Raw genomic sequence first — 20,809 nt, forward strand, 5'->3', positions numbered from 1 at the left:
TTAAGAAGTATAAGCCCTTTTACACACGGTCGGACATTCTGACAACCAAATCCGTTGGATTTTGTCCGACGGACTTTGTCCGAAACTTGTGTTGCATACACACGGTCAGACAAAGTTGACGGAAAATCCGATCGTTCAGAACGTGGTGACGTTATTTCATTACGATGGGACTACGTTCAGGCTAGTAGCCACAAGCTTTGGTCTAGGAATTTGATCTGAGCATGCGTGGCACTTTGTCTGATCGGAATTCTCTACACACAATCGGACAAAGTCCGATCAGATCATGTTGTCGGAAAGTTTTATTGCCCTGCTCTAAAACTTTGTTGGTCGGATATTCCGATGGAAACAGTCCGATGGAGCCCACACACAGTCGGATTATCCGACAACGCGGTCCGATCGGACATTTTCCGTCGGAATGTCCGACCGTGTGGACAAGGGCTAAGAAGTATATCCAATGGTGACCATACATGCTTCTATAAATAATTGATAATAATTTATTTTCCTATTGATCTCTTCAGATAAAAAAAAATATTTATAATTGACAACCCATTCAATCAATATGTCCCATGCAGTGAAGGGGCTCTTGATCGATAGTTAAAGCGTTAGTAATACGAGGCACCTGTAAGGCATAAAAAACACCTGTAAGGCATTTGCATAATGTGCTAATATGCAATGCATACTAGCATATTATGCATTATTTACTTTAGAATGAAGCCCTCCAGCTGTGCGCTGTCATCGCTAAGAGGGCTTCCATCTTGCCCTGGGCTTTGCTCCTGGTTCGCGGGCTCTGGCTGTATGAGTGACCAGAGCTGCAATGACGTGACTCCCACACAGGCGCGCGGGAGTCCTCGGCTCCGGCACGAAGCTCTGAAGGTCCGGCACGGTACGCCAGACCTTCAGAGCACATGATGTCACTAGCTGCATCTAGGGTGAATATCAGGTCAAAACGTTTCGAAAGGGAAGTTGTGGCTCTTTCATTGTTTGCGGTTGAAGGTATTTTGATTGAATCGCACATTGATTGAATAAAAAAAATTGAAGCGCATGTGGCCCACAAAAGATTGTGGAATATTTTTTCAGCTTTCCACTGGTACATTTCCAACAAACATATATATATATATATGTATATATAAAAATTGTATATAATAGTATCTAGAAAATGTCGATATGTCACTTATTATCCTTACTAACTATGTACATTAAGTGTTTTCATGTATTGAAGAACTAGAAAATAAGAAAAAAAGTCAATGACATAAAACTTAATTGTGAAATAGGCAAATTGTCCTTTGAAACAGTGTTAATCTTGACGTCAAATTTTGACCTAGTTTTAGTCGTATTTTAGTCTAATAAAATCTCTAGTACATTAAAGTCGATTAAAATCTCCAGTACATTTTGGTCAGCTAACATCTAATGGGTTTAGTTAAATTGTAATGCTTTATTTAAGCATTTCTCTAGAATTGCTAAACTCATTATACTGTATACTCCTGGAGTAAAAATCAAATAACATGTTATTATTTATGGTATTAAGGTTTGAACATCCACTACAGACAGAGATTTAGCTGATTCATCTACTGTTTTTGATTGCTGTATGGACTGATTTTATTCAATAAATACTTTTTCACTGGCGTGCGGCTGTCTGGATTTTCTCAATTACAGACACAGATTTAGCTATAAAAAACAGCTTTCATAAATAAACAAAAATATTGCTTTTTGAGAAACAGAAGTGCAACTTTAACTGCTTAAGGACCGCCTCCTGCACATATACGTCAGCAGAATGGCATGGCCTGCATAATCATGTACCTGTACGTGGCTGTTTAAGTGCCGCCGGCGGCGCGCTCCCAACCCGGTCCTGAGCTCCGTGACCATGGCTGCGGGACCAGCGGACCCGATCGCCGCTGGTGTCCCGCGAGATAGGGTCACAGAGCTGAAGAACGAGGAGAGGTCTGTGTAAACAAACTTCTCCCCATGCTTCCTACTGTGGCTGTCACCGATCATCTGTTCCCTGTTATAGGGAAAGAGGACTAGTGACGTCACATGCCAGGCCACGCCCCCTACATAACATCACACATAACCCCTCCTCGCCCCCTAGTGGTTAACTCCTTCACTGTCAGTGTAATTTACAGAGGAATCAGTGCATTTAAATAGCACTGATTGCTGTATAAATGACAATGGTCCCAAAAATGTGTCAAAAATGTCCGATGTGTCCGCTATAATGTCGCAGTCACAATAAAAATCGCTGATCGCCGCCATTACTAGTAAAAAAAATATATTAATAAAAATGCTATAAAACTATCCCCTATTTTGTAAACGCTATAACTTTTGCCCAAACCAATCAATAATCGCTAATTGTGATTTTTTTTACCAAAAATATGTAGAAGAATACGTATCGGCCTAAACTGAGGAAAAAAATGTTTTTTTTATATTTTTTTGAGGATATTTATTATAGCAAAAAGTAAAAAATATTGCATTTTCTTCAAAATTGGCGCTCTATTTTTGTTTATAGCGCAAAAAATAAAAACCGCAGAGGTGATCAAATAAAACCAAAATAAAGTTCTATTTGTGGGGAAAAAAAGGACGCCAATTTTGTTTGGGAGCCAAGTTGCACGACCGCGCAATTGTCAGTTAAAGCGACGTAGTGCCGAATCGCAAAAAGGGGCTTGGTCCTTTGGCTGCAAATTGGTCTGGGGCTTAAGTGGTTAAAATGTAAAAAAATAAAAACTGAAAAAAATGTAAACTCTATTGGCTGTAATGCCCTTGCACACATTACCTGAATACTTTATGTTACCAACACTAAAAATTAAGAATACTTAGAGGGCATCTACTAAGGTGCTGAAAGAAAGAAAAAAAAAATAAGAAAAAGGCTTTTCTTATTTTTTTCTTCCAGCAGCTTAGTAGATGCTCCCTACTTTTTCATAGTCATTTGACTAAATTGCCATTTTAGTTTTAGTCGTATTTTAGTCATCTGAATTGTTTTAGTCGTATGTTAGTCGACTAAAATAGTGTTAATTTTGTCACCGAAATTAACACTGCTTTGAAGTGAAACCCCTTGTCGTAATCGGAGGGATTTAAGCTCATCGAGCTTCTCCCTATTTGGAAACAATCGATTACTGTCCCTGATACTTTTTTTATTTGCACTAAAATACAATTTGTCAGGACAAGCTTTCAGGGTATGTCCCCTTCTTCAGGGTCCAAGCAGTACTAATTCAACTAATTCAAAAAGGTTTTAGCAGAATAGTAAATAAATAAATAAAGTCAATATATAAAAAAAAAACACACACACAAACAAATATACATGGAAATGGTAAAATAACTAGCATAGTTAGTGAGATTAAACAGGAGAGCTATAGACTGGGGGACTACATTTTTGAAGTGATTGTTTAGAGTTCCCAAATTTGTATAATTTAAAAAAAAAATCAAGATTTAATACCAGATCGGATTTCCAGCCATGTCTTTTCATGTTCTTTATGTTTCTTTCAAGAGCCCATGAGAATCTGGTTCTTTCAAGAGCCCATGACAAACGCAGAAGAATGCTTGTACAGTGAGGGAAAAAAGTATTTGATCCCCTGCTGATTTTGTAAGTTTGCCCACTGACAACAAAATAATGAGTCTATCATTTTAATGGTAGGTTTATTTTATCAGTGAGAGACAGAATAACAACAAACGTATCCATAAAAACACATTTAATAAAATTAAACATTGATTTGCATTTGAATGAGTGAAATAAGTATTTGACCCCTTCGCAAAACCTGACTTGGTACTTGGTGGCAAAACCTCTGTTGGCAATCACAACGGTCAGACGTTTCTTGTAGTTGGCCACCAGGTTTGTACACATCTCAGAAGGGATTTTGTCCCTCTCCTTTTTGCAGATCTTCTCCCAGTCATTAAGGTTTTGAGGCTGACATTTGGTAGTTCGAACCTTTAGCTCCCTCCACATATTTTCTATGGGATTAAGGTCTGGAGACTGGCTAGGCCACTCCAAGACCTTAATGTGCTTCTTCTTGAGCCAGTCCTTTTTTGCATTGACTGTATGTTTTGGGTCATTGTCATGCTGGAATACCCATCCATGACCCATTTTCAATGCCCTTGCTGAGGGAAGGAGGTTCTCAGCCAAGATTTAATGGCACATGGCCCCGTCCCCTCAGCAGAAAAACACCCCCAAAGCATAATATTTCCACCTCCATGTTTGACGGTGAAAATGGCATTCTTGGGGCCATAGGCAGCATCCCTCCTCTTCCAAACACGGGGAGTTGAGCTAATGCCAAAGAACTTGATTTTGGTCTCATCTGGGCACAACACTTGCACCCAGTTCTCCTCTGAATCATTCAGATGTTTATTAGCAAACTTCAGATGGGCCTGCACATGTGCTTTCTTGAGCAGGACCTTGCAGGCGCTGCAGGATTTCAGTCCATCATGGCGTATTGTGTTACCAATTGTTTTTTGGTAACTATGGTCCCAGCTGCCTTGATATCATTGACAAGATTCTCCTGTGTAGCTCTGGTCTGATTCCTCACTGTTCTAATGATCATTGAAACTCCACGAGGTGAGATCTTGCATGGAGCCCCAGCCTGAGGGAAATTGACAGTTTTTTTGTGTTTCTTCCATTTGCAAATAATCGCATCAACTGCTGTCACCCTCTCCCCAAGCTGCTTGGCGATGGTCTTGTAGCCCAGTCCAGCCTAGTGTAGGTCTACAAACTTGTCCCTGACATCCTTGGACAGCTCTTTGGTCTTGGCCATGGTCGAGAGATTGGAATCTAATTGATTACTTGTCTTTTATACAGGTAACAAGCTGAGATTAGGAGCACTCCCTTTATTATTATATTATTATTATTATATATGATTTATATGATGCCAACAGTTTATGCAGCGCTTTACAGTGTATGGGGGGACAACACAATTACAGTACAGTTTAATACAAAAGGTACAGGAGGGCCCTGCTCGTAGAGCTTACATTCAAGGGAGGGGGTGGTGGTACAAAAGGTAATAGCTGCAGAGAATGATTTTATGGGGGTGGCTCTGGGACAGCTGTTAGGTGGGTGTGGGATAAGCTTCCTTGAATAAATGAGTTTTCAGGGATCTCCTAAAGGTGGACAGGGTAGGGGCTGATCGGATATACCGGGGCAGGGTATTCCCTTTAAAGGGTACTCCCTTTAAGAGAGTGCTACTAATCCCAGCTCATTACCTGTATAGAAGACACCTGGGAGCCAGGACATTTTGTTGATTGATTGGGGATCAAATACTTATTTTACTCATTAAACTGCAAATCAATATATAACTTTTTAAAATGCGTTTTTATGAATATTTTTGTTGCTATTATTGCTTTTAAAATAAACCTACCATTTAAATTATAAACTGATAATTTCGTTGTGTGGGCTGCCATACGAAATCAGCTGGGCATCAAATACTTTTTCCCTCACTGTAGCATGTTGCTCATACTACCCTTTATGTGACTCAACTCTCTTCACTACAATGTCTTTCTTTATACACTCTTCTCTTGTGCCTGCCATTATGTTACATATATTTATATCAATAATAGCAGAATATGAATCCAATGACTGCCAATTATAGAAAGTTGAATAAAAAATGAAAAGAAACTTGAAACAGTAAAACAGACTTCTCCGGTAGTGTTATCCTTAGAACCCTCCTAAAGAGCTTTTTCCATATATTCAAATGGAAACCACTAGGACTTGCCATGTAATCAAGAGAATTAATTTAAAGCATAACTCCATGTTTAACTGCTTCCCGACCAACCTCCGCAGTTATACGTTGGCTCGCGGGGATGGAATAGCGGGTGCCAATGCTTGTGGATGATGGTCGCGATGACCGCCGGCCTCAAGCAATCGTGACCAGGAGACACAGAACAGGGACGAGTGTGTGTAAACACACACTTCCCTGTTCTGTTCTGACAGGAGTGACAGATCGTGTTTTCCTATTGGCTAGGAACAACGATCTGTCATTTTCTCTAGTCAGTCCTCCCCCCTTCAGTTAGAATCACCTCCCAGGCTCTAAGGTCCACACAACTGAGGAAATCGCAGACCAATTTTGCAAATATTACACCGCACTTTATAACTTGCCGCTCCAACATTCCGATAGAGAGAAGTCGCTCGAAAGGGCAGCTATAAGGGATTATATCCAAAAGTCTGGTCTCCCCCAGCTACCTGAGGAAGCCCTGGGGGTGTTGGATGAGCTGCTTACGGGAAAGAAAGTGTCACTAGCCATAGCCAGAATGCAAAAGGGAAAAGCCCCGGGACCAGACTCATTATCATATTATAAAACTTTTAGTGATATTCTGATACCCCACTTCTTGGCAGCATACGATGAAGCGGGGGAGGGTGCGACTCCCCCTGGGGACTCTCTGAGAGCCTACATTTCTGTAATACCCAAAGAGGATAAGGACCCCTTATTATGTCAGAATTATAGGCCAATTTCCCTCCTAAACATGGACCTGAAGATTTTCACCAAGGTTCTATCAATGCGACTGTCGAAGTGGTTGCCTTCACTAATCCATTCAGACCAGGTCGGCTTTGTGGCCTCAAGAGAGGCGCGGGACAACACCCCTAAAGCTTTTAATCTCATTCATGCTGTCAAAACAAAGGGTACCCCGTTACTCTTACTCTTGACCGACGCCGGGAAGGCGTTCGATAGGGTGCATTGGCCATTCCTACTCGAGACCCTTCGCCGCATCAGACTTGGAGAGAGAATGATGAGTTGGGTGCAGGCCATTTATTCCAAGCCCTCCGCTCAGATTAAAGTTAATGGTCATCCCCTTTAGTATAACCAATGGGACAAGGCAGGGATGCCCCCTGTCCCCACTAATATTTATTCTGACATTGGAACCCTTATTGCACACTGTGAGAGACAACTCCAACATCTCAGGTATTAGGCTAAGTGAATCCTTGACTCCCAAAATTGCAGCCTTTACAGACGACCTGCTTTTTTTTATATCTAATCCTCTGGTATCTGTTCCAAACCTATTGTCGGAACTCAGCAGCTATGGTACGCTGTCCCTTTTCAAGGACAACTTCCAGAAGTCCGAGGCATTAAATGTCTCCATGCCGAGCTCCTTATGCTCTCTGTTGCACCAGGATTTACCCTTTAAGTGGGCAAACTCCCACATTAAGTATCTAGGGATCCGCTTGCCTAGTAACGCTGTGGATATCTTCTCCCTTAATTTTCCGCCCTTGCTGCAGGCCATCAAAAAGGATCTACAAAAATGGCAATCGGGCATGTTTTCATGGTTTGGGCAGTGCAGCATAATCAAAATGAATATCATACCACGGTTACTGTATCACTTACAGGCCCTCCCGATAGGAGTCCCGAAGGCCTTCCTCAAAGCAATGAATCATGCACATATCATGTTCATCTGGGCAGGGAAGCCACCGCGGCTGGCCCAGTCTATCCTGCGCTTACCAAAAGCGCTGGGGGGTATGGCCTTTCTGGATGTGTCACTATACCACGTTGCAAGCCATCTGACAAGAATCGTGGATTGGTGTCGGCACGGGTCTCTAAAACAGTGGATACAGTGGTTACATCCCCTGTCAGGGGCTGACCTGAGAGGGCTGTCCTGGTGCCAGAATGGATTACCAGCACGGGTAACAAAGCACCCCACGGTGGGCGAGACTTGGCAACTGTCCCAAAAAACATTTATGGGACAGCAGATCACACCCACACCCTCACCGCTCACCCTCAATTTTTGGAAACCTAGATTTGGGTCTGATGGACGCCAGTTTCCAAGCACTGAAAGACAGTGATAAATAGTCACTATTAGAAATAGGGATGAGCCGAACACCCCCCGGTTCGGTTCGCACCAGAACTTTCAAACGGACCCCAAATTCGTACGAACTTTAGAACCCCAAGTCTATGGGACTCGAACGTTCGAAATTAAAAGTGCTAATTTTAACGGCTAATATGCAAGATACTGTCCTAAAAAGGGTTTGGGGGCCTGGCTCCTGCCCCAGGGGACATGGGTCAATGCCTAAAATGTTTTAAAAAATGTCCATTTTGGCGGGAGCACTGATTTTAATGACGATTAAAGTGAAAAAAAAGTGAAATATTCCTTTAAATATGGTGCCTGGGGGTGTCTGTAGTATGTCTGTGAGGTGCCACGTGTTTCCCGTGTTTAGAACAGTCCCTGCACAAAATGACATTAAACGGAAATAACACCATTTAAAACTGCTTGCGGTTTTAATGTTATATCTGGTTCCTGCAATATGGTTGAAAATCATTGAGAAAAATGGCATGGGTAGCCCTCCCTGCCCATTACCAGCCCCTTTGGGTCTTGTACGCATATTAAGGGGAACCCAGTACCCATATTAAAGAAAGGAAATGTGTGTGGCCCCCAGGCCCTATATACTCAGAACAGCAGTATACAGGCGGTGCAAACAAGACAGGGACTGTGTAGGTTTGTTGTGTTAAAGCGGAGGTCCACCTTAAAATGGACCTCTGCTCATCGGAATCCCCCCCCTCCGGCGCCACAATTGGCACCTTTCAGGGGGGAGGGGGGTGCAGTTACCTGGATAATCCAGGTAACTGCACCCACTTCCGGGATAGCTGTCTGCGGAAAGGGGCGTAGATTACGCCCCTTTCCGCAACTGCCCGCCCCTTTGCGCAAGTGCCCCGCTGCCTGCTGGGAAACACACAGTTCCCAGAGGCAGCGGGGACCGTCCGGATTGCGCCGCGCGGCTCGCGCATGCGCAGTAGGGAACCGGGAAATGAAGCCGAAAGGCTCCATTTCCTGATTCCCATACCCAAGATGGCGGCGGCAGGACCCGACAGACGACCTAGCGATCGGCTTCGGGTGCCGACATCGCGGGCGCGCTGGACAGGTAAGTGTCACTATTTTAAAAGTCAGCAGCTGCAGTATTTGTAGCTGCTGGCTTTAAAAAAAAAAAAAAAACGCGGAGTCCCGGTGGACTCCCGCTTTAAGTTGAATCTGTTTGTAATTTTCAACTGGTACATTTTTAATCGGTAAAAAAGTCACCAGCAGCACTGAAGGTGTGTTCCGAAAGAACGCTGGATGCAGGACAGGCCAGTAGCTCAATTGCATACTGTGCAAGCTCTGGCCAGTGATCCATCCTCAAGACCCAGTAAGCCAGAGGATTTTCGGTGGGAAAGGTGTCCAAGTCTGACCTTGCCCCTAGGTATTCCTGCACCATGTAAATCAGACGCTGGCGATGGTTGCTGGAACCGATCATACCTTGGGGCTGCGGACTAAAAAATTGTCTGAAAGCATCAGTCAGACGGCCACCTTCTTCACCGCTCCTTCTGACCGATGCCTCAGCAACACGTTGTCCAGGACCAGGAGTTTGTAACCTCCCAGTCTCTGGGAACGCGTTGCACAGACCTTTCTGCAAGGCCTCCAAGAGATGTCTCATCCTCTGCTCCCTCTGCGATGGCAAGATAAGGTCGGCAACCTTACCCTTGTACCGTGGATCAAGGAGAGTGGCCAGCAAGTAATGGTCCCTCTCCTTGATCAGAAGAATACGAGGATCCTTCCGCAGGCTTTGCAGGATCAGGGAGGCCATGCAGCGTAGGTTAGCTGAGGCATTCGGTCCGGAGTCCTCTGGGTCACTAAGGACAACATGATCCGCAGCTACCTCCTCCCAGCCACGTACAAGTCCACGTGTTTCTTGGTACTGTAAATCATCCCTACAAGACTGCTGCTGCTGCTGCTGCTGCTGCTGGTGCTGAGTGCCAGCCTCCACCTCCATACTGACACAATCATCCTCCTCCTCCTCTTCCTGTGTGATGGGTGGCACAGCAGGAACACTGTCTGGATAAAGGGGGCCTTGAGAGGCAAGGAAGTCCTCCTCTTCCTGCCTCTGTTCTGCCTCAAGTGCCCTGTCCATTATTCCACACAGCTTATGCTCCAAGAGGTGGACAAGAGGTACAGTGTCACTGATGCATGCACTCTCACTGCTCACCATCCTTGTGGCCTCCTCAAACGGTGACAGGACAGTGCATGCATCCCTGATCATGCCCCACTGGCGTGGTGAGAAAAAACCGAGCTCCCCTGACCTTGTCCTGGTGCCGTAGTCACACAGGTACTCATTGATGGCCCTCTGCTGCGTGTGCAGCCGCTGCAGCATGGCCAACGTTGAGTTCCCCCTGGTGGGCATGTCACATATAAGGTGGTTCTTGGGCAGGTTCAACTCCTTTTGGAGCTCAGCCAGCCGAGCACAGGCATTAAATGATTGGCGGAAATGCACACAGACTTTCCTGGCCTGTTTCAGGACATCCTGTAAGCCGGGGTACCTGCCCAAGAACCGCTGCACCACCAGGTTAAGGATGTGAGCTACACAGGGCACATGGGTCAGTTGTCCCTGTCGGAGGGCGGAGAGGAGGTTGGTGCCATTGTCGCATACCACCATTCCTGGCTTAAGCTGGCGTGGCGTCAACCACCTCTCGGCCTGCCCCTGCAGAGCTGACAAAACATCCGCCCCAGTGTGGCTCCTGTCCCCCAAACAAACCAGCGCAAGCACGGCATGGCATCGTTTTGCCTGCGTACTTGCGTAGCCCCTGGAACGCCTACGGAGCACCGCTGGTTCTGAGGACAGAGCACTGGAAGAGGCCATGGAGGAAGAAGAAGAGGAGGGGGTGGAGGAAAGAGGTGTGTCACAACCAATAGTAGCATTTTGGAGGCGTGGTGACGGAACAACCTCCAACACTACTGCACCTTGTCCTGCATCCTTCCCAGCTGCCAGAAGAGTGACCCAATGGGCCATGAAAGACAGGTAACGTCCCTGTCCATGCCTGCTGGACCATGAGTCAGCGGTAATATGCACCTTACCGCTGACCGCCCTGTCCAGCGAGGCAAGGACATTGCCATCCACATGCCGGTAGAGAGCCGTAATCGCCTTCCGTGAGAAAAAGTGGTGTTTGGGGACCTGCCACTGAGGAACCGCACATTGTACAAACTCACGGAAGGGGGTCGAGTCTACCAACTGAAAAGGCAGCAGTTGAAGTGCTAGCAATTTAGCCAAGCTAGCATTCAACCGCTGGGCATGTGGATGGCTGGGAGTGAACTTCTTTCGCCGGTCCAGCAGCTGGGGCAGGGACATTTGCCTGCTATAATCGGACGTGGGTGTACTGCTAGCAGAGTGCCCGGAAGCACTTTGCTGTGACACACCTAATTCTACACCTTCATTCCTCTCAGAGCAGGTTTCAGAGAGGACTGAAGGTCTAGTGGGGTTGGAGATGCCAGCTGATGAGGAGCAAGGAGAGGTCCGCTTTGTTCTTTGGTGTGGGTCTTTGAGGTACCCTTGTCAACGAGCTGCATGTCAGGTCAACATATGTCTGGTCAAGCATGTGGTGCCCAAGCGGCTGATGTTTTGGCCACCCGAGATACGCTTGAGACATATGTTGCAAATAGCAATGGTGCGATCTGATGCACTCGTCTCAAAAAAGGCCCACACCAAAGAACTTTTAGAATAACGCGCAGAGGCAGCACCCTGCACAGGAGGAGCTCTGCGGTGTGATTCAGTTGGTGTGCTGCCCCCAAGCTGGCCCCCGGAGGGCATCCTGCCTCGTTGGACATGTGCCTCCTCCTCCTCCTCTCTCCTACCAGGCACCCACGTGGAGTCAGTGCCCTCATCATCCCCTCCCTCTTCATCGCTGTAGCAAACCTGGCAGTATGCTGCAGCTTGTGGAACATGACTGCCAGATTGCTGTCCTTCTTGAGCATCCCCTCTCTCTGCGCTCACGCTACTGCCTTCCTCTAGCTGAGTGTCATCATCAGAGCCTACAAAACACTGGGCATCCTCCTAGAGCATGTACCCAACACTGTGCTCAAAGAGTTCAGGAGACTCCTCAGGAGGACGTGGTGGGTCTAGGGAAGGAGTCACTGATGATGACATTGAGAGGAGGGAAGACGATGCGTTGGCAGCTGCTTTGCTATGACCCTGAGACTGGATGAGAGAGGATGAGGAGGATGAAGAGGGCTTGGTCATCCACTCTACCAAGTCGTTGGCATGTTGCGATTCACCATGTCCAGCTGCCGAAAAGAACGACAAGCGTGTCCCATGGCCACGTGCTGATGACAATGCACCGCGTCCACGACCAGCACTGTTGTCTCTAGACACAGAGCCTGCTTGCCCTCTTTTATGGGCTCGCGCCTGTCTGCCTCTCCTTGCTGGCCTTCCAGACATGGTAATGGCCTGAAGGGAGTTGGGTAAAACAGCAGTTGGGTAGTGTATATTGTGCTGGAGGCACACAACACCCACTAACTCCTGCAGATGCCTTTATTATAGAACACCAGAGATAAAGGGGTATACTGTAATGGAGTCACACAACACCCACTAAGCCCTGCAGATGGCTCTATTAGAGAACAGCAATAAACGGTAGATACAGGTGTATATTGTGCTGGAGTCACACAACACCCACTAACTCCTGCAGATGCCTTTATTATAGAACACCAGAGATAAAGGGGTATACTGTAATTGAGTCACACAACACCCACTAAGCCCTGCAGATGGCTCTATTAGAGAACAGCAATAAAGGGTAGATACAGGTGTATATTGTGCTGGAGGCACAAAAAACCCACTAACTCCTGCAGATGCCTTTATTATAGAACACCAGAGATAAAGGGGTATATACAGATGTATACTGTGCTGTGCTGGAGGCACACACAACTTCCAATAACTCCTGCAGATGGCAAGTGGGCTCAAATAGAGAAGAGCTATGTAGGTGGATATAGCGGTGTGTACTGGGTACAGAGCACGCAGACAGCACGCACAAGCTCCTAACACTACTAACTGCAAGCTCTATTATAAAAGATAGATCACTAGCTATATAGGTGAGGTGAATATAGCGGTGTATACTGCGGTCAGGGCAAGCAGACCACAACCACTACAGAAGAGCAAGATCGAAAATCGGCCGATAACGATCGGTGTGTACTGTGTTGAAGGTACACAGAACACCCACTAACTGCTTCAGACGCCAACACACTACACAAGGCCGCCACGCTGGCGGCCTTATATAGTGTGGGGCATGTACTACACAGCCTGAGCTATGATTGGCCACAGGCATCCTGCCTGTGGCCAATCATGGCTCTCCTCGCTGCTGGCGCTGTGATTGGCCAAGCATGCGTCACAGTGCATGTTTGGCCAATCATGAGCCAGCAATGCACGTTCGGAATTCGCCGAACGGGCGAACAGCCGATGTTCGATTCGAACGTATGTTCGACTCGAACACGAAGCTCATCCCTAATTAGAAATGACCAGTGGTTGACCAGAGATAACAAAATGGAGGACCCCACTCTGGCAAGCCTGTCTTTTTGGCAAAAACTCCAACTGGCCCACTTTACTAGATCACAGCCCGCCCCGAGTCTATTTCTAAGAAATTTGACACCCATTGAGCAGCTATGCTCAGAGCAGGGGCCAATTCGGCACACCATCTCAATGATGTATCAAATTCTCATAGCTCCTCCAAAAGAGTTTAGACCTCCTTACATGGCTAAATGGGAGAGGTACTTGGGAATACAGCTGATGAGGCGACAAATAGAGAGAATTATCCTCTTTACATACAAGGCATCGTTGTGTGCCAACCATCAGGAAGCTGGCTATAAAGTCTTAACACAATGGTACTATACTCCGATCAGGCTGCACAAGATGTTCCCTCAGAGCTCTGACCGATGCTGGAGGTGTGGAGAGGAGGCGGGCAGCCTTCTACGCATCTTTTGGTCCTGCCGACTTCTGACCCCCTTCTGGACCGAGGTCCACCGCATTACACAAAAGTTCGCAGAACAGACACTGCCCATGACCCCCAAATTTTTTCTATTACACCATCACGACATACAGAGTAGAGCATATAGAAAGTCTATTCTGCTAACACTGGTAACGGCAGCGAAACGATGCATTTCCTTCCTTTGGAAGCGGACGGAGCCTCCGGGTGTGGCGACCAGGCTGAAGAAGATATCCGAAATTCACAGTGGCAACTGACAGGGGCCTCAGGGAACAGTACCTCAAAAAAATTGCACTATTGGCTTGAATTTTTCTACTCTGACTATGCAAGACTGACAGCATAGATGTTTGGAGACTGGGGAGTCCGAGTTACAGCTGGAGTGGCCGGGGGGGGGGGGGGACTGGAGGGAAGGGTATTCCCTTCCCTTTCTCCGTCCCATTCCCCTTCTTCCCCTCCCTTCCCTTCCTCCCACTGGGGCTTTTCCTTCTCCTTCGCTTTCCCCTCCTACCCCTCTTTTCCTTTCCTTCTTTCTTTCTAAATCTGATACTGGCTTTTACCTTCTTCTAAGGATTTATGACCCTCAGGTCAAAATCAATTCCATATTTATCATTGATATTCTGAAAATGTTATCACAGGGGACACAAAGTGCTCCTTAATCTGGGGCTTATTTTTCCAGATGGGAAGACGGAGGTCTTGACCGACAGTGGAGAGTCTTTGTTTCCAGTTTGTTTTGAATGGCGGAGAGTGGCTTTCCTTGTAAACATAAGTGTTATGTCCTCTGTATCGTAGTATGTAAACTGCTATTATTCTGTTATTGTATTTTTATGTTTCCAGCATAAAAAAAAAGAATAACCTCTCAGGGAGCACAGTTAACCCTTAGATCCGCACCCTAGTGCTAACCCCTTCATTGCCAGTGACATTTTTACAGTAATCAATGCATTTTTATAGCATTGATCGCTGTAGTAATGCCAATGGTCCCAAAAATGTGTCAAAATTGTCCGATGTGTTTAATCGTGTTGCAGTCATGATAAAAATCACAGATCGCTGCCATTACTAGTAAAAAAAATAATAATAATAAAAATTCTATAAATCTATCCCCTATTTTGTAGACGCTATAACGTTTGCGCAAACCAATCAATATACGCTTATTGCGATGGTTTTTACCAGAAATATGTAGAAGAATACATATCGGCCTAAACTGAGAAAAAATGTGCTTTTTTAAAAAAATATTTTTTTTTACAAAATTGTCACCTTTTTTTGTTTATAGCACAAAAAATAAAAACTGTAGAGGCAATCAAATACCACCAAAAGAAAGCTCTATTTGTGGGGAAAAAAAGAACGTCAATTTTGTTTGGGTGCAACATCGCATGACGCGCAACTGTCAGTTAAAGCGAGGCAGTGCCGAATCGCAAAAAGTGCTCTGGTCAGGAAGAGGGTAAATTCTTCTGGGGCTGAAGTGGTTAATGTCCCTTTAAACAGTCAGTTTGGGCCAAGCTATTTACTGTACTAAAAGGTACGGTTGCTGGATGTGCTGTACAAATTGCCTCAGCTACGTACAGCATACAGCTCTGTGTTTCGGAAGTGGGGAATGAACTTTCAGTCCCACACCTGTAACAAAATAGAGTTGGGCTGAGCACTTCTCATCCATTCATGGGAAACTTTATATTCTCTGAATGAACGCAAACCTGCGTCAAATTGGCTGAGGCAGAGATTGTGACATCATCACCCACCTCTTCTCATCCAACCAGAGGAAGCCCATCTTTGCTGGTGTCTTGGGAACTGTTTACAACCAGGGAATGTTCAGAATTAAGAATTACGAATTAAGAACTGCACACCTCCCCCCCCCCCCCCCCCACCACCGCCACCAGCACCACCAGCACCACAACCGCCCTTTAATGCAGTAAAAAAAAAAAATCATTCTCTTTTTATACTGTGTAGTATTACAAAGGTGTAAATACCTTAGGTAAGGTTTCTAGAAGGAATCCAATAGACAAAGTGACTATCATGACAATTAGAGCAGAGATAAGACCAGAAATCTGAAATGATAAAATCAGTTAGTTTTAGGTACTGTTATGAAGAAAATGTCAAAACCAACAAAACCATTGTTATGCATATATACTATTTATTTTTAACAAATGTTACCATAATCAGGTATTGTTTAAAGATGAGCTTCAGGCAAAATACATTTTGTCCATATACAAGATGCATGTACAACATTTTGTTGATTGAATCAAGGTGCCCTTTAATGTTTTCCCCTATATATTGTCCCATATATTGTGGAGTAATCCAGCACTCACACCTCCATACCCCATAGGCTTACTATGGGGCATCCGTTGTAAGCAGTCCCTCCTCTACACTGAAGCCGGTGCTGAGAACCGATCATGTGACCAGACCAGAGCGCAGTCAGCATAGGTAATTATAGACTTCTTTCCTTTTACAGAGTAGCTAGAATAGGCTTAGAATGGGGGTGGGAGTAGATCAGATATAGTTAGGATTTTACTTGAAAGTATCATTCAATGCAAAACTGTTTCTTTTAGTTTTGGATAGAGTGGAGATTGATTAGAACTCTTGGCAGACTCTATTGCTGTGTTTGCCCCTATTGACCCTCTCTATTTGTCCTGTTTCCTGTTACCATCGAAAGTGAAATGAAGAGAAAATCCCAAATTTTAGGTTGACATCAGAACAGTGACAGAGGAGAAATCTTCCAATAGGGACACTAGTTCTTGACCCTGGCGCCACCCCAGGATTCCCTCACTTTGGAGGGATCTCCTCTTATTTCCTGTTTTGGCAATTGGACAGTACGCAAAGGGAAATCTCCACAATTAGACAGGGCAAAAAGAAAAAAAACTAAAAACTAACAGGGTTTATAACCCTTCCTTACTCTATCCAAAATGAAAAAAAAAAAAAAGAAGTTTTGCCTTTAGTTACACTTAAGATAAGGAAGAATATGAACCTGTGAAGGACACACTAGAAAATTCACAAAAGAATGGCTCAAATAGAATTGATGGAGGATTATGGACTCCCATAGTCAAAGCCCTGATTTAAAGTAAATCCCATTGAAATGTTGTAGTTGGATTTGAAAGGGGCAGGTCATGCTAGGAAACCCACAAACAATGTGCAACTAAAGGAAGTTTGCATGGAGAAGCGTTCAAAAATGTCATATCAAAACTGGTGATTGGTGAACAGTTATGCAAAATGAAAAATAAATTTCTGCTCAAAGGAGTCAATAACAGTTTCTGATGCCAAGGGAGTACTTACTTTTTCCACAGTACGCCATGGCATCTATTGCATCTAATTTTGTTAAATTATTGAAAGGGCATTTTTTCAAAGGGCGGATTTCCCAGTATTTTTATTCAAGTATATTACCTTTTTTTCTGTAGGCAATGTTTAAATAAAGATCTAATGTTTGCCTGTTCATTTATGTTGAAATAATCAACAACGTCTATGAGGTGTACTTACGTTTTTTTTCATGACTATATTACACAAAAACTAAAACCGAAAGGCTTAGATGAAAAAGTCTATCAATTGGGCATAAAATATAAGTTTTGACTGCCCCTACAAGCAGTCAGCCTATAATGCTCTAATCTCACATTAGATGCAGGTGCCAGTGTTGAGAGAGCCCATCCTGACTCTGCTGCCACAACCGAGATATCCCTCTTTACAGGAGGCAGTCCTGTGTGCGATAACGGTGGTCTCCGCAGTGGGTTCGCTGCAAGATCACCGTTATCAGCGGCGGGTGAGGGGCCACCCGCTCCCGTCGATCTCCCGCGCTCTCCACCACTTACCAGCGCCGTCGGTAGTGGCGGAGGCGATCGGGCCCTTTCCATTGCTGGGTATAGAGACGAGTGAGGCTTAGATGGCCCCCACTTGTCTCTATACCGTAGGAGGGAGGAAGCATCACTTCTGCCCATACCGCTTAAAGGTAAAAAAAATTCAAATTACATTTTTTTTTTATTGCATTTAAGTCCAAATATGAGATCTGAGGACTTTTTGACCCCAGATCTCATATTTAAGAGGACCTGGCATGCTTTTTTCTATTACAAGGGATGTTTACATTCCTTGTAATAGGACTAAAAGTGATCCATTTATTTATTTTTTAAAGTGTAAAAATAAATCAAGTAAATTAAATATATATATTTTTTATAACACCCCGTCCCGATGAGCTTGCGCACAGAAGCGAACGCATACGCGAGTAGCGCCCGCATATGAAAACGGTGGTCGAACCACACATGTGAGGTATCGTTGCGATCAGTAGAGTGAGAGCAATAATTCTAGCCCTATAACTCCTCTGTAATGCCAAACATGCAACCTGTAGAATTTTTTAAATGTCGCTTATGGAGATTTTTGAGGGTAAATGTTTGACGCTATTCCACGGGCGGGCGTAATTTTGAAGCATGACATGTTGGGTATCAATTTACTTGGCGTGAGATTATCTTTCACAATAAGAAAAAATTGGGCTAATTTTTACTGTTGTCTTATTTTTTTATTCAAAAAAGTGAATTTTTTTTTAAAAAAAGTGTGCTTGTAAGACCCCTGCGCAAATACAGTGTGAAAAAAAGTATTACAATGACCGCAATTTTATTCTCTAGGGTGTTAGAAAAAAAAGCAAAATATAATGTTTGGGGGTTCTAAGTAATTTTCTAGAAAAAAAAAATGTTTTAAACATGTAAACACCAAATCTGAAAAAGAGGCCTGGTCCTTAAGTGACTTATATGACTCTATATATAAACATGGAAAAGGAAATATGGAATACCATGCCCTCCTCCCAGGACACGTCACTGGAATTTTGCCTTGACGTCAGGGATTAGTCATAGGGCATAACATATCTTTCATTGGTAATAAACCCAAAACTCAAAAATGTAATATATTGTAGCTTTCCACATTAATTAGATGCGGTCGCTTCATTCGTTTTATTTTTAAATCTTTTTTCCCCTCTGTTTTCACCTGGCATTCTGGCCAATAACACACCTCCTGTATTAGAGTACTCTCATGCTGGTTGAATGAGCACAGCTTCTTGATGATGTCTGGTGATGAAATGCATAGAAGCAGGACTTTCTTTTGCTTGGGTTACATACAGTGAGGTACTTTTCCCTGCGTGGAATGCACACTGGCTCCGATCTCCTAGGGAGCAGTGATGGTTCTGATATTGCTGTTTGGCTGGCCATACCTGGTACCAGATGGGGCACCGCAATATGTGGACACTGTGCAATTTATATCTGTTCTACATTTAATAAATGTGTTGCACAATAATATTCTCTTTGAGGAGCTTTTGGTACTTGCTCTAAGTCACATGTTAAAGTGATGTAACCCAAAATTTGGAATCCCCCTGGTAGGGCCGTCTTTAAGGCAGGGCAAAAGGGGCAGCTGCCCTGGTCCCTGTCATTGTTTTGGGGCCCAAAGCAGCTGCCTCATACTTGGCAACTATCCCAGTTTAAATTCCCTTGTCCCTTGAAGTTTTAGTCCCTTGCTATGTCCTGATATCTCAGTGTGAAGTGCTGCTACTAATGCTGCCCAGCTCTGCCCTATTGTTGTGTACAGATAACTCACCTGCTGACCCTGTGTTTACATGTAAATACCCAGCATTCCTATGTAAATAGCAGCATTCATATGTAAATAGCTTCATACGAAGGCATAGATATGTAAATAAAGGCGGCATTCATATGGATATCATTCCCCCTGCAGTGAGCAGTATTACTGTACAGTAATCTCTAGCAACCAACCGACAAGCAGAAATCATGTAGTGTAACATCTAGCAACTAATCAGTGAGCCGTAATGTGTGCTGTAACCTCTAGCAACCAGTCAGTAAGGGGTAAGGATACATTGTAACCTCTGGCAACCAATTTCATTCGCTGCCTGATCTGATACAGTAAACCGATTTTTAGTCTAGCTGCTATTTATTGTATGTCTCAGAGCAGGTGGAGAGCAAAATTGTATTGGGGGGGCCCCAAGAAAACGTTTGCCCAGGGTCCAATCATTATTAAAGACGGCCCTGCCCCCTGGAGTGATGGAGTGGCTGATTCTGGCTTATTATTGAGTGCATATTTGACCTGCCTAATATTAAGGGGTCAACTGTAGTTGATGAGTGTGCATTTACTGTGGGAGCACTCTTTTATTGTGTGAAGGGTGGATTGAAGCAGCATATGATTTAGAGAGCAGCACGATCACAAGTCAATTGAAGCATGTATTATTGATTGAATTTTCAGCATGTATTAAGGAGAATATCACATGCCTGGACTCTTTGTGTGGTTTATGAACCATATAGTTTGTTTTCATCTGTTATTATATGATACGCACTTTTGAAATAGATATCATTGGTGTATGTACTGTATGTATATATTTTCTCAGTGCATTTTTTTAGCGCTACTTTTTACAATATTGTTCTATTTAGTCCATTAAACCTCTTACAATGTTACGGTACCTGAGATTTCCCTCCAGTGCTTTCCTGGACAGATGACCTTGACAGGGCTGTGCTAACAGCAAAACCTTTGAAAAAGCCACAAACTATGTTCCCTAATCCAAATGCCACTAATTCCTGAAATGAAATACACACATTTTATTTACCAACATTAACAAAAATTTAGATTTTTTTTATAATTGATCAGATAAAAACATCCACATTTACTGTGCCAAGTGAACATATACTTAATGTTTGATTCCTAAAGCCGCGTACACACGGGCGGACTGTCTGGCCAACTTAGTCCGTCGAAACACATTTCAGCGGACAGTCCGCTCGTGTGTGGGCTTCAGCGGACTTTTTCAGCGTGCAGTCTGGCGGACTAATGATTTCGGAATTTCCGTAATATTGTCCGTCGTACTTTGGTTTCAGTGGACAATCCGCTCGTGAGTAGGCTAGTTCGACGGACTAAGTATGGCGCATGCTCAGAAAGGATTTACACGGCGAAAGGTTGCATTGCTCTGTATTGGACTTCCTATTTCTAGTCCCGTCGTACGTGCTGTACACGTCATCGCGCAAACTTTCGACGGACTGTTTGTGCATCCGTGTGTGGTCAGGTCCGTTCATTCGAAAGTAGGACGGACTGTCCGTCGGATTGTCTGACGGACTAAGTTGGCCATACAGTCCACCCGTGTGTACGCGGCTTAACGCCAGTTAAAATATTTTCGTTTTGTATAG

The 20,809-nt window shown here is 44.4% G+C and overlaps 1 protein-coding gene across 1 annotated transcript in view; it reads right to left on the reverse strand.

Moving 5' to 3' along the window:
• LOC143964033 (chloride anion exchanger-like) overlaps nt 1-20,809 on the reverse strand; it is a 105,792-nt gene that overhangs the window by 44,491 nt on the left and 40,492 nt on the right. The window contains exons 9-10 of the mRNA XM_077473749.1: nt 20,096-20,209; nt 15,635-15,712 (exon numbers count right to left, since the gene is read on the reverse strand). Of these exons, the coding sequence (XP_077329875.1) occupies nt 15,635-15,712; nt 20,096-20,209 (192 nt within the window). The remainder of the gene's footprint in view (nt 1-15,634; nt 15,713-20,095; nt 20,210-20,809) is intronic.

The sequence above is a fragment of the Lithobates pipiens genome, unplaced genomic scaffold (genome assembly GCF_037356315.1).
Source record: "Lithobates pipiens isolate NorthernLeopardFrog02 unplaced genomic scaffold, aLitPip1_a1.2 Scaffold_8, whole genome shotgun sequence".
Taxonomy (NCBI): domain Eukaryota; kingdom Metazoa; phylum Chordata; class Amphibia; order Anura; family Ranidae; genus Lithobates; species Lithobates pipiens.